The following is a 15,420-nucleotide window of genomic DNA, read 5'->3' as shown; positions in this document are numbered from 1 at the left end:
CAAAAAACACCTAGAGACAAATGACAACGAAAACACGACAAACCAAAACCTATGCGATGCAGCAAAACCAGTTCTAAGAGGGAAGTTTACAGCAATACAATCCTACCTCAAGAACCAAGAAAAATCTCAAACAAACAACCTAAAGTTACACCTAAAGGAACTGGAGAGAGAACAAACAAAACCCAAAGTTAGTAGAAGGAAAGAAATAATAAACATGAGAGTAGAAATAAATGAAATAAAAACAAGAAAACAATAGCAAAGATCAATAAAACTAAAGCTGGATCTTTGAAAAGATAAACAAAATTGATAAACCTTTAGCCAGATGCATCCAGAAAAAGAGGAAGAGGACTCAAATCAGTAAAATTAAAAATAAAAAAGGAGAAGTTACAACAGACACTGCAGATATACAAAGCATCCTAAGAGACTACTACAAGCAACTGTATGCCAGTAAAATGGACAACCTGGAAGAAATGGATAAATTCCTAGAAAGGTATAACCTTCCAAGACTGAACCAGGAAGAAATAGAAAATATGAACAGACCAATCACAGGTAACGAAACTGTGATTAAAAATCTCCCAACAAATAAAAGTCCAGGACCATATGGCTTCACAGGTGATTTCTATCAAACATTTAGAGAAGAGCTAACACCCATCCTTCTCAAACTCTTCCAAAAAATTGGAACAGAGGAAGAACACTCCCAAACTCATTCTACAAGGCCACCATCACCCTGATGCCAAAACCAGACAAAGATACTACAAAAAAAGAAAATTACAGACCAATATCACTGATGTATTTAGATTAAAAAATCCTCAACAAAATCCTAGCAAACAGAATCTAGCAACACACTGAAAGGATCATACAGCATGATGAAGTGCGATTTATCCCAGGGATGCAAGGATTCTTCAAAATATGCAAATCAATCAATGTGATACACCATATTAACAAAGTGAAGAATAAAAACTGTATGATCATCTCACTAGATGCAGAAAAAGCTTTTGACAAAATTCAACACCCATTCATGATGAAAACTCTCCAGAAAGTGGGCATAGAGGGAACCTATCTCAACATAATAAACGCCATATATGACAAACTCACAGCAAACATCATTCTCAATGGTGAAAAACTGAAAGCATTTCCTCTAAGATCGGGAACAAGACAAGGATGTCCACTCTCACCACTATTATTCCACATAGTTTTGGAAGTCCTAGCCACAGTGATCAGAGAAGAAAAAGAAATAAAAGGAATACAAATTGGAAAAGAAGAAGTAAAACTGCTACTGTTTGCAGATGACATGATACTATACATAGAGAATCCTAAAGATGCCACCAGAAAACTACTAGAGCTAATCAATGAATTTGGTAAAGTTGCAGGCTACAAAGTTAAGGCACAGAAATCTCTTGCTTTCCTATACAATAAAGATGAAAAATCCAAAACAGAAATTAAGGAAACACTCCCATTAACCACTGCAGCAAAAAGAATTAAATATCTAGGAATAAGCCTACCTAAGGAGACAAAAGACCTGTATGCAGAAATCTATAAGACAGTGATGAAAGAAATTAAAAGAAGATACAAACAGATGGAGAGATATACCATGTTCTTGGATTGGAAGAATCAACATTGTGAAAATGACTATACTACCCAAAGCAATCTACAGATTCAGTGCAATCGCTATCTAACTACCAATGGCATTCTTCACAGAACTAGAACAAAAAAATTTCACAATTTGTATGGAAACACAAAAGACCCTGAATAGCCAAAGCAATCTTGAGAAAGCAAAACGGAGCTGGAGGAATCAGGCTCCCTGACTTCAGACTATACTACAAAGCTATAGTAATCAAGACAATATGGTACTGGCACAAAAACAGAAATATAGATCAATAGAACAGGATAGAAAGCCCAGAGATAAATCCACACACCTATAATCAACTAACCTATGACAAAGGAGGCAAGGATATACAATGGAGAAAAGACAGTCTCTTCAATAAGTGGTGCTGGGAAAACTGGACAGGTACATGTAAAAGTGTGAGATTAGAACACTCCCTAACACCATACACAAAAATAAGCTCAAAATGGATTAAAGACCTAAATGTAAGGCCAGAAACTATCAAACTCTTTGAGGAAAACATAGGCAGGACACTCTATGACATAAATCACAGCAAGATCCTTTTTGACCCACCTCCTAGAGAAATGGAAATAAAAACAAAAATAAACAAATGGGACCTAATGAAACTTAAAAGCTTTTGCACAGCAAGGAAACTGTAAACAAGACAAAAAGATAACCCTCAGAATGGGAGAAAACATTTGCAAATGAATCAATGGAGAAAGCATTAATCTCCAAAATATATAAACAGCTCATGCAGCTCAATATTAAAAAAACAAACAACCCAATCCAGAAATGGGCAGAAGACCTAAGTAGACATTTCTCCAAAGAAGACATACAGATGCCCAAGAGGCACATGAAAAGCTGCTCAACATCACTAATTATTAGAGAAATGGAAATCAAAACTACACTGAGGTATCACCTCACGCTGGTTAGAATGGGCATCATCAGAAAATCTACAAACAACAAATGCTGGAGAGGGTGTGGAGAAAAGGGAACCCTCTTGCACTGTTGGTGGGAATGTAAATTGATACAGCCACTATGGAGAATAGTATGGAGGTTCCTTAAAAAACTAAAAACAGAATTACCATATGACCCAGCAATCCCACTACTGGGCATATACACAGAGAAAACCATAATTCAAAAAGACACATGCACCCCAATGTTCACTGCAGCACTCTTTACAATAGCCAGCTATGGAAGCAACCTAAATGCCCATCGAAAGATGAATGGATAAAGAAAATGTACATATATACAATGGACTATTACTCAGCCATAAAAAGGAACGAAACTGGGTCATTTGTAGAGACGTGGATAGACCTAGAGACTGTCATACAGAGTGAAGTAAGTCAGAAAGAGAAAAACAAATGTTGTATAATAATGCATATATGTGGAATCTAGAAAAATGGTACAGATGAACTGGTTTGCAAGGCAGAAACAGAGACACAGATGTAGTGAACAAACATATGGACACCAAGGGGGGGAAGCAGGGAGAGGGGTGGTGGTGGTGGGATGAATTGGGAGATTGGGATTGACATATATACACTAATATGAATAAAATTGGTAACTAATAAGAACATGCTGTATAAAAAAAATAAATAGAAAAAAATAGATTTTCATGATATAAAGAATTATAATATGGGGGGAAAAGCATGATAAAAAATGTAGTGCATTATTATTTCCATTATGCAAATAAATGGTTATGTTATATATCTACACACACATACATACAACATGTATAGAAAGAGGTGAACAGATATACATAAAAATGTTAACTAAAAGTACTTCTAGGTCAGGGGATTATAAAATATTGTTTCCTTTTGCATGGTTGTTTTTTTAACATTTATTTATTCCATTTACTTTCTATAATGGTAAAGTATTATTTTCTAACATAAAGTCAATTCTTAAAAAAATCTTTAAAAAGTATTGTAGTGCCTATTATATGCACATGATCTAATATGCACTGGGATGATATGTATGTAAAATGTAATCACTACAAAAGTGGTAAATATCTTTGAAAAAATAAGAGTTAGGTCACTCTATAAATTACACAAACTTTTTTTCAGAAGATCAAAAGACTTAAAAGTTAATGCTAAACCTCAAGCTTACTTTTAAGCAATTAAACAACTATCACTAAAAAACATTTCTCTTTGTTTTTGGAAACCTTACCTCAGAATCTACAAAATGCCTCTGGTAGTAATAGAAGCCTCTTCGACAAAGGTTACAATGGTTTAGAGCTGTTTTTAAGAAATGTCTTCTATAAACTTGGTGCCAAGTATCCTTGATCTAAAATAATAAAAAGAAAAGAGACCAAAGAGTTACTGTATGCTCTCTAGGTTGATCAAACACATTGTGAAAAATCATATACAAAGTTTACTTATAAAAAAGTTAATTAAAACCAATGGCAATGTTGTTATTCTGTCAACCTTCTATATCCATTAAAAAATTTTTTTTCAAGGTAAAGATTAGACCACTAGTACTCTGACTCCTTACCAGTCTATATACTTCAATATTTGCAGTGTTTCTAACAAGCATTATTATTAATCATCTTGTAGAGTATAGAGGGTGGAGATTATCTTCCTCTAGTTAGAGGTAAGGTGTCCAAGGCAAAAAGAGGTTGTGAGCCTTGTCAGAGGTCAGAGTCAGACTAGGAAGCTGGTCTCAGACCATGTCCATCAACCCAACAACATTTCCTTTCTCGTTATGAAATTTCATTGTTCCTTCAGCAATATGACCCCCACCACTTTATTACTATATAGTCTGTTAGGGTGTTCAGAGGTCTTCCACACCATTGTCTTTTTTCAAGCACAACAAAAATAATGTTGAGAAAGTAGAACAAGCATCATCAACACCATCTGACAGATGAGAAAAGGGGGCTGAGATTATACCAATAACTAAAGGCAGTATTACTAGCTAACAGAATGGAAGTGTACTGGAATTCACATCTCCTGACATCTAGTCTATCCACTATTCTTATCACAGTACTTTGCTACCTATTTTATAGCTTCACAAAATGCAGTGAACATAGTTTCTCTTGGAAAAAATCTGATACTTTCTCGCTCACAGAAAGTAAGATATACAGCCAATTCATATCCTAAGATATGGATAAAGTCCCTCCTATTGTATTAACCACTTATAAAGTTCAAAAGTATCCAACCGAACAGAATTTACTGTTAGTAAGAGCTAGGACCAATGTGGATAAATGAAATCTATATTCAACTAATAATTTCATGTAATCATTAGTTTTAATTTCATTTTCAATTTATAAACAATGAGATGTATAGCAGCTTTATCTGTTTCTTTTCATCAGTTTTCTTTTCTTGTTCTGACCTCTGGTGGATTTTAAGTTAAGTATACTCATTTCTCAAGTGCAGAAACATAAATAGCAAATAAATCTTTAAAAGAATCTATGCATGGCCCTGAAACTTCTTAAATGATTGTTTTCCTCACTAGAATTACTTTTCTAAATGGGGTTCCCTTAAGCTAATTTAAGCTAATGTTAAAATGAAGCTTTGATCCCTTACACCCTAACTAACTAGGGAACACAGGCCCAGAAACACAATTGTTTTTTTAAATTTTTCTCCAAATAAGCATCATGAAGGTAAGCAAAAGTAGCCTAAACTATAATTATATATCCTCATATTTATTATGAAGAAAGAAAATGAGATAAAACCCAAAGGTATTATCCAATTTACTCATACTTGATTAAGATACATTTGACTGAAAAAACATACATATTAAGTGAGCCATATTTAAGCAAAAATTTCATTCTGTAATCTGAAACAGTGTAACGTAGTGCAGAGATCTCTGTGAGGTCTCTCCCCTTTTCCCAGAACTTACTGCTGAATTTGCCCAGAGAACTTCCCTTTTCTAAGTCTCAAGTTCCCCATTTACAAATTAAAGCATTATACTTAAAGCAACACTTAGAATAAAATTTCAGCTGTTTCCACACTCAAAATGACCAAGTTCTTTTTGTCAGCAAAAGTACACAGGATCAAAGTACAATTAAGCACTTAAATATCTAAGTAATACATTAGAAGTAGTAACATTTTACTACAAGAAACAAAGACTAAGGAAGCAAGTTCATGCTTTTCAGCAGTTTATTACCAAACTTGGGTCTACTTCTACTCCTCGGGATTCAAGGTTCTTTCGGACTGTAGTTATCTCATCACTTGCAAGGTAAGCTGGGTGCTCCTCATTACATTTCAACATCTTCTCCAATTCATTCTTGGTTTCATTGTGAACACACTTTGAAATGTTTAAAAGAGGACTGTGTTTAGATGGTTCATGATTTGGCATAATTATAAAAACAGAGTCCCAATTTTAATGAATATATTACTTTTGCACGATTGGTGACACAAGCTCAACCACAACAAACAAGGAAAACCAGAGTACCCCGGCTTATGAATGCAAAACAACCTGGACATGTGAGGGGGCAAGGGGGGAAGGGGAATAGCCCTATTTGCTATACTTTATCGATACTTTGGCTGAGATGTTTTACTGTCCAAGTCACAGGATCAGGCACCTTACTATGTACATCCTTTCTTGACCTTAGGGTATGATTTCAATCTAGGAAAAAGTGCCCTATATACATGGGAAGAGATAATGTTCTATAAATGCCTCATATCTAAGAACTGGATGACTGTAAGGCCCTGTGCCTGTTGACATGCTCCTTTTCTGATAAATACAAAATTCAGTCTGATTTTTTAAAAGTCTTTTCATTGAAATCGTTCTTAGATTGCTTCTGTGAGGTGCCCAACATTCTTAAATTCACTTCCAGTCTCTTCTCTATAATTGTTTACAATCTCTTCATCAAATGAGGAAAGCATACACACTAGTGGTAAGTCTGAAAGCAAGACTCAGTACCGTGTCAAATTAACTTTATCTTTTCATTTTTTCCATCCTTCTTTCAAAACTGCATGGTACAGGAAACTAGCTTCAAATTCACTACTCTAAACAAGTTACTACCATAGCACTTTGCCCCAAACTGTACCAAGCTACAGAATCTGAGTATTTATATAAAAATAACACTGAAACACAAATAAACAGCTTGTAAATGGAACTACTAAATAATATTCTCTGAAAACATTAGAAGAAATTTAATAAAGAGAAATTTCACTGTTTCCTTAAACTTCTGCTATTTGGTCTTAGACAGGAAGGAAAATTCCAACTATATTCTCCCACTCTTCCTGCCCTGTTTCACTTCCACCTGTCCACCTGTTCCCACCATGCTGGCTGTTCAGGAGAACACCACTCTCCCATCTATCCTGACCAAGATTTCCATTAGTTTAGCTCAAAGTGAAAATGTTTCAAAGGAATGGTTTTTCCCCAGAAGATTAGGAAAAAGTAACAATATAAAAGCAAAATATAGTTTTCAGAACATGGATTTCTCATCTTTAGCAAAGGACAATCTTAAGTTTCTTTTCCTGCTAAATCCTGCCAACTCAAAAAGAAAAGGAACTGTTACACAGCTACCTATCTAAACTTGCCGTGTGGGACCTAGGGATATTCTCAACTTCTAGAATCTGTTTCTCACTGAAAACTCCAGGTATGAAGTCTAGACCAGTGGTTTTCAACTGGGAGTGGGAGGGTTAGAGAGGTTAGAGGAGAGCTTGAGTCGGTGAGTCTGACATGACGCTTTGCTTTGACAGAGAAAACAAAACCTGCGTATACAAACACCTCCCCAGCGGTTCTTCTGTCCCTCCCGTCTACACTCCAAACTATGGCCTCTGTTTGTTTTACAGTCAGACTGAGTCTTACACATGCCACCCTGATAACCCTAGGAGAAGCTCTTCTCTGAAGGGTTTCCAAATTCCTCTTCTAGGCTACAGATCCTTGCACTGACAGTAAAACTAATTCCTCTGCTTCTCTTGAAGGGATTTCCTATGGGTTCAAGTTCCTGAGAAAGTAACTTACAACCAGGAATCACTCCTCTCTGAGTGTGTTTGGCCAAAGCATATTTACTACTAGTTGCTGAGGCAAGTTCTGCCATCACTGATTGTTCTAGACCTAATTAGGCCTAATTTCACTAAGCCTTAAAGGTCAGACGCCATTGTTCTTTGGAGTTTATCTGCCTTACACCAGTTCTTTCTAATCAATGCCTCTACCTGTCTCAAAGTCAGAAATCTCTGATGAATCCCCTAGGAATTCTGTTCTGAAAGACCGCCTCCTCACAGCCCATGTGTATAGCAGAGATAACTGATGTACTCTGAATACACGCATGACCCAACCACTAACTCTGTCCATTTCTTCAGCTTCTTTTCAGTCTCTGAGTGACTCATTTTCCCACAAAAATCATATCAGAAAAAAAAAGAGAAGAGGACTGTCCCCTCACTATTTTAAGACAAACTGGGACTTATATCTGATAGATATCTTACGAAACAAGAAATGCATAAAACCAGAAAAACATAGGGTGTTGATTATATAATTAACTCTGTATTTAAAATAAAAACAAAACAATTAAAAAAGAATAGGAATGATATGTCATTTGGTAATTTTTCATTCTCTTTATCTGCTCTCTCAATACACACACATCTGATGGTCTCATTTCTCTAATTACATGGATTCAAGGAAGGAAGAAAGGAAGTAAATTAGATGCCACCTCTTTTTCTTATTCATTACTTCCTTCATCTATGTATTTTGATTTTATATTCTATTTACCATCTTTTACTTAAGGAATTAACATAAGAAAGAGATGGTGGTGTAAGACTCAATGCTAATAAGAAAAGAAGCCATAACAACAAGGAAAGAATAAAAATAGGTGGGGGGAAGGGGGGGAGGATTTTAATGATTACACATTTTCCCTCTATTTATTCATTTGTAAAGTTATTTATACTTGCCTTTACCATTTTGTTCTTTTAAAGTGATCATTAAATGTTTATAATATGAATTCTATAATTCTACTTCCTGTCTGAATTTTTATGCTTATTTTGTGAACATAGGAGCAAAAAATGCAAAAGGATAAAATAGTTTAAATAGACAACTAACAGAAAAATCCAGTGATAATAATAGAATAAGGTTTTAAAAAGACATTATATCTTTTATTCTAATCACATTCATTCTACATCCTCTGAAGTTCCTGTCATTTTTTCTTGTTTATAAATTTAATCTTCATTTCACCTCAAATAGGCACTTGAACAAAGTAATCAACCACTCTTTTTAATAAAAAAAGCTACCTCATATTTTTTTAGACTTTCTTTTGTAGTTTACTGTTTTTTCTAAAGATTTATTGTCTTTTAGAAAGGCTAATATAAAATATTTGAAATTATTAAGTTTGGCTTAGAGGCATTCAGAGGTTATATTTTAATGCCTGAATTAAAATGCCAAAGATTTGTTTGTTTTTACCTGTTCTTGGGTTCGATTCTTCCAGTATAACCACCTCTTTTTCCAATCTGGACCTACCATATTTTCAATTGCATTTTCAGCTAGAAAAATTAAAAAAAAATTTTTTTTTATTTATCAGGAAATGTATCACTTACCAGGTACATAAATTATAACTAATACTATGTTGCTTTCTTAACCACTTCAAAAACACTGTGTCAATATGAAGTCAGTTGAAATAAAGAATAAAACTATATAATTGATATGGTACATATATAAGAAAGCATTTAATTATATATGTTTAGAATCTATGAAAAGTATAATTGCTTATAAAGTTCCCATAAGTATAGTAGCAAACACTAAAATAGTCTGAATTTCAGCTTTTTAGAATATAAGTACATATAAATATCATGTGTCCAATTTAACATTTTTTTCAATTTAACATTTTTAATAGTTACAAGCAGTTGACCAAAAAATTGCACAAATAATATTCAACTAGAATAGTACTGACAAAGAACTTGAGATGTTAGATTTTTTTTTAAAACCAATGTTCACTAAAGTTAGATGACTCTTTATCCACTGAGAATACTCAAAACTCAATAACCCATGTCCCTACTTACTATCCTTGAGACGAGCCTGAAGAGCCTCTTCCATAAAGTAAATAGCTGCATCCCATTGCTGTTTATCAGATATGGACCGATCTTCTAAAGCATTGTGCTGAATAACCCTCTGAAACAACAAGGAAAGAAAAACAGCTATTTTGATGGATATCTTGTCATTTTAGTAATTTTAATTCTAACTGACAGCTCAGAAAATATCCAAACTAGCAGATGTATCTACAACAACATAAAAGTATGTCCCTCCCACACAAATGCAGAGGGTCCTATTGTCTGCCTGCTTATTTGTCAACTTTCTGTCTAAAAAATAAAACAGTGGAGATTTTCTCCTAGCCCAAATTAAATGAGCTCACCATCAAGAAGATAGCTGGGGGTTGGGGGGTGGGTAGAGAATTACATATTTAACTACATAAAATTACACCCTAGAACCCTGGTATTCAGGAGCTAATGATTCAGATCATCTCTACTGCTTCTTTTTGCCATATGACCTACGTGTTAGCATTTTCAAAAAGGAGAGGAGAAAAACAAAAGCAATAACCATTATCTCACTGTTAACACCAATGGAAAATGTAATGGAAGGAAGCTTAAGAGGTCTAGACGATCATAAGTAAATGTTAGTTACTTATTGTAAGAAAATTGGTTTCCAAATCTTATAGCTTTTGAATTAATGAATGAATGAAAATGGCACCACTCTCTCTCAGCAAGCCAATCTTATTAAGGCATTTAACAAGAATGGATATGGTTTTCAAATATGAAGACAAACATTTCTTTAAAAAAAAACCCTATAATTATGATCAGCCCACAGTGAAATATGCATTCTTAGAAAACTGCTCAGTCTTATCTTTAACAGTTCCTCCCATAACTGTCTGGACAGAGTGGGTGGTTAAAAAAGGTTTGATTAGGTGATGAGAACATTCTACGTAACAAAAGATTTATCAGGTGATGAAGGTCAGGAGCCAGGCTTTACAATAAAGACACAATGGGGCTCGTATCCCAGCTTTGCCAATGACAACAATATAACTGCTTAAGAACAAGATAAAACAATGCTTACAAAATACATAGAGTTTCTGGTACCTTGTAAGCATCCAACACATGGTAGTTAGCATTATGATTTTAGGAATCTAACATTTTGACTCAACTCCACTGAAAACCAATGCATCTAATTCTTTTTACCACTGAGGGTAAAATGAGAAGCAGCTATCCGTAGTTCAGGCCCATGTAAATTCTGTGGAAGTTTATAGAAACCTGTTTACTGCAAGGTTTGATTTTCTTCTGAAATGATAGCCAAGAAAGAAATAGCAGAGGGCGATTTTAGAAGGGCAGAAAAACGTCAAAAGACCGATTATATTTCGTAAATCTATTTCTTTCCTTATTTTCAATTCAGAACCTAATTTAAATAGTCATATAAAAATATTCTATAAAAGGATATCAATTTGAGAAATTATATAAAAAAATGAGGCTGGCACCCTAATATACAAATGAAATACCAAGCTGTCCTCTGCAAAATCATTCCACTTGTGGCGTTTAATAGTTTCTTCCTTAACAGCCTCTTTAAGTTTATCAAATATGTCATCATGCTCTTTTCCTTTCGGTTCTGTCATGAAGCGGGAAAATTCTTCTTGTAGGGTCTCCCAAGCAACCTAGAATGATTTAAAAGAAAAAAGCTGCACCTATATTGCATACTTTCATTTAATGTGTAACAAGAAAAATAAACACATGAATTTAAGCCAAGTAGATGTGATAAATCAGTTAATCAGAAAATACATATGAAATCACATTTTTAAAAAAAGGTATAGCAAATATAAACTCTGCCCTCAAGAGCTCATACTGGTAGCTGGTGGAATAGACTTGGCCTCCTGACATGTTTCGCTACACATACACAGCATCTCAAATTTAAAAAAAAAATAGTAACCAACATTTAAAAACTGAGAGACTTCCTATAAAATCCAGGTTTCCAGCATCACTTGAACCACCTGGCAACACTGGGCCCATGTTCCTGCACACCTTCGCCCGCTGGAGCTAAACAGGAGCTGCCTGTCCCTTCAGAGAAGGCATGCAGGCCACATTAGCCACCAGACTCGGTTCACTTACTTATTTACTTCACTCTCTACAACATCTGAGTTTGCCTGCCTCTTCCATACTGTAAAAAGTTTAAAATTTCTTAATGACTTTGCTTTTACACATCTTTGCCCTTATGCAAATATATGAGGTAATGTGTCAGTACTTTTGAACACAGGTGAGTATTATTCAGCCTTGTACTATTGCTAATTCCCAATTATCTGAACAGTGAAAGGAGAGCACAGTGTCAAAATCAATTAAGAACTAAACCTACTTAGGACTAAATGGGCTAGTTAATATTGCATTTTATATCTAGCCCTCTTCGTTTTAAACATTAAGAAATTATGGCATAAGGAAAGGTGACTGTCCAAGAATATAGAGTGAGGTATTAAAATCTGTTTCCTGACCTTCAGCAGGTTCACATCTTTCTACCACACCTATGTGTGAAGGGAGAAAGCAGCAAAAGACAGAATCACTTGCCATTTTTATGATTACTTCTGCTGCTTGAACCTTAGGATATGAAAATATGCTATCATGGGACAGGGTCCAGAAAAATGTTAGAGCCAGTAGTGAGGAGAAGTGGCAGCAGCTCTCTAATTACTTTAGGGGGAAATGTGTCGAGACCAGGGGTCAGCAACATGGAGCTTAGATAGAGTGGCTGTAAGAGTTCTTAGAAAAAGAGACTTGAGGAAATTGAGAACAGAGATAAAGAAGCAAGGACTGGAAGGGTAGGAAAGGGGTAAAATACACCTGAATAATTAGACACTGACATTTTGTTTCTAAGGTAGGTAATGAAAAACAAAAATTTTTTTTTTTTTTTTTTTTTGCAGGCGGACTCTCAACCACTGCGCCACAAGGGAAGCCCCCCAAATTATTTTTAACATGGATTCTAATTTTGTGAGCAACTTCACAACGAAGCAAAGGACACAATGGCTCTTATCTACAACAATCGTTCTTCAGAGTAATGTGCCTGGCAAGATCAACTTGGATGATGATCATAATCATCATAATAGCAGCTGGCATTTACCAAATGGTTACTATGGAGCAGATACTGTCTAAGTATTCTACATATGTTAACTCCTTGACTCCTCACAACAATTTATGATGTAGGCAACACTTTCATCCTTATTTTATAAATGAGAAAACAGGAAGGTTATTAAGCAAACAGCCCATGGATCGCATAGCTACAAAGTGGTAGAGCCAAGATACATGGGTATCAGAAATGCTTTCTCTAAGGTACTTGCTTACAATTCCTAGTCTAACCTTCTGGCAGGGTCCTAACTAAGGAAATAATTATTTAAGTAAAATTGAGCCCTGCATAAAATCAACAAATAAAATGTTTCATTCATTAAACATTTTCCTTATGGAATCTCTAACTACAGAAGAAGTTAAAAATATTTCACATTCAAACACATTTTGCCAGTTTTGTTAAATGCTACCTTTGGAAGGAGAACCAGTACCCTCAGACCAACACCATACCAATTAGTAAATTTTTTTGACAGTAGTAACTGGTAGGAGCATTAAGGTTAATCCCAATACAGAGATTAGGAATAAACAATAAAAGGAGCATAAGGACCAAAGAGAAAGATACTGGCTGTGATAGGAATAAAACCTAAAATTCACAGCTCCTAATCCCTTCACATAATGCTTCTTACCCATTTAATTAAATTATATCCTAACCTCGACTGCTTTATTAGGAAGCTGCTTATCAGTCCACTGTTTAAGCTTGATATCCACTGTCGTATTAAAAGTTCCAGAATTCATGGTCTGTGCAGCTGGAAGATAGATGTTTTCAATCACATGAGTTGATACTCTTTCCCACAAAGACTGCTGAAGGATTTCCTCCCTGAAATTAAAAAAAAAAAGTTCCAAGAACACCAAATTCAAATATTAAGCCTTTATAAACAGCTTTATTGAAGTATCAACTTACAATAAATTGTACATATTTAAAGTTTTGATATATGTACATGCCTATGTATCACCGCAATCAAGATAATGAACTTATTCATCATCCTCAAAAGTTGTAACCACTGGATCTACTTTCTGTCACTACAGCTTAGTTTATTTTCTACAATTTAACATAAATGCAGTCATGTAGCATGTATTCTTATTTTCTCTGTCTTCTTTCATCAGCATAATTACTTTGAGATTCATCCATGTTGTGTGTATATTAATATTTCAGTTCCTTTTTTGCTGAGTAATATTCCATTGCATAAATCTGTTTACTTATTCACCTGCTGACGGACATTTGGGCTGTTTCCAGTTGCAGGCTATCACAAATAAAGCTGCTATGAGCATTCAAGTACAAGTCTTTGTATGACATATGCTCTTGTGCCTCTTGGGCAAATACCTAGGAGTGGGATGGCTGGATCATATAGTAATTATATATTTAACTTTATAAGATACTGCCAAAATGTTTTCCAAATTGGTTGAACCATTTGACATTCCCACCAGAGGAGTATGAGAGTTCTAGATCCTCCACATCTTGCCAACATTTGGTATGATTAGTCATTTTCATTTACGTCACTGTAATAGGTTTACAGTGGTATCTCATTATGGTTTTAATTTGCATTTCCCTAATGACTAATAATTCCAAGTATCTGTTTATGTGTTCATTTACCTAATATTAATACATACTTTATATGTGTTGACTGTGAAGTAGAGTCCAAGACTGTAAACTTCTTGGTATGATTTTAACAATTTATCAGACCACAGCACAAAGCAAAGAGACATTATGGGATATTGCTAGGTAAAATTGTTCAACATTTCATGATAACATAAAGGATGAATGATCAAGCTGAAAATTCCACCTTTTAAAAGACATCTTACAAGAATATGGTTCTCTAAATAGAATAAAGAAAACTACTTCAATCAAGAAAAAATTTGAAATCTCTAGAAAATATCTGGCTTCTCCCAAACTAACCTTTACTGCTACACAGCGCTAAAACATACAGAAAGACCGTGCTTATCAAATCAGTAGTCTTAGGAGTAACCTCATCTTTTAGGATGCAGTTGCAAAGCTCAGGGCAACAGAAACACCCCCATTCTGTCCAAAAGCCAAACTGCACTTTTCTTGGGTGAGGAGGGCCAACAATTCCTGCCATGCAAGTTGACTCATACTCACTCAATATTTTGTGTAAAATTAAGTCTATTGAGTCAATGAGCTTAGCTGCAGGTCTTCCCTTGCTAATTTTCAGGTCTTTTTTCCCTTAAAACCAGAAAACAAGAGTATGGGAGGGAGGACAAAACACGTGAAGAAGATAGAGGTACAAACATACAGTTGTAAACTAAATAAGTCATGGGATGTAATATACAGCATGAAGAACATGACCAATAATACTGTAATAACTTTGTATGGGGACAGATGGTTACTAGACTTATCGTGATGACCCTTCCATAATGTATGCAATTGTCAAATCACTATGTAGAGGAGGAGCTTCAAGACGGCGGAAGAGTACGATGTGGAGATCACGTTCCTCCCCACAAATACATCAGAAATACATCTATATGTGGAACAACTCCTACATAACACCTACTGAACGCTGTCAGAAGACCTCAGACCTCCCAAAAGGCAAGAAACTCCCTATGTACCTGGGTAGGGCAAACGAAAAACGAAAAATCAGAGACAAAAGAATGAATACCTGAATAGGCAACAAATCATCCCAAATTGAAGAGGTGGACTTTGGGGGCAACGATATATATATATTTTTTTCCCCCGTTTTCCATTTTTGTGAGTGTGTATGTGTCTGCTTCTGTGTGTGATTTTGTCTGTACAGCTTTGCTTTTACCATTTGTCCTAGGGTTCTGTCTGTCCATTTGTTTTTT

General features: G+C 35.0%; 1 protein-coding gene across 9 annotated transcripts in view; it reads right to left on the bottom strand.

Moving 5' to 3' along the window:
* OPA1 (OPA1 mitochondrial dynamin like GTPase) overlaps positions 1 to 15,420 on the bottom strand; it is a 95,424-nt gene that overhangs the window by 31,955 nt on the left and 48,049 nt on the right. For 5 of the 9 annotated variants that reach the window (XM_024752090.1, XM_024752094.1, XM_024752092.1 and 2 more), the window contains 6 exons: positions 13,276 to 13,441; positions 11,004 to 11,177; positions 9,541 to 9,649; positions 8,945 to 9,024; positions 5,708 to 5,848; positions 3,770 to 3,886 (listed from right to left, as the gene is read on the bottom strand). In XM_024752090.1, coding sequence (XP_024607858.1) covers positions 3,770 to 3,886; positions 5,708 to 5,848; positions 8,945 to 9,024; positions 9,541 to 9,649; positions 11,004 to 11,177; positions 13,276 to 13,441 — 787 coding nt within the window. The remainder of the gene's footprint in view (positions 1 to 3,769; positions 3,887 to 5,707; positions 5,849 to 8,944; positions 9,025 to 9,540; positions 9,650 to 11,003; positions 11,178 to 13,275; positions 13,442 to 15,420) is intronic. The other 4 variants (XM_024752091.1, XM_024752095.1, XM_024752093.1 and 1 more) reach the window with 1 other exon arrangement.

This window comes from Neophocaena asiaeorientalis, unplaced genomic scaffold (assembly GCF_003031525.2).
Source record: "Neophocaena asiaeorientalis asiaeorientalis breed wild unplaced genomic scaffold, Neophocaena_asiaeorientalis_V1.1 scaffold293, whole genome shotgun sequence".
Classification (NCBI taxonomy): Eukaryota; Metazoa; Chordata; class Mammalia; order Artiodactyla; family Phocoenidae; genus Neophocaena; species Neophocaena asiaeorientalis.
This window is presented reverse-complemented; position numbering and strand designations above follow the sequence as displayed.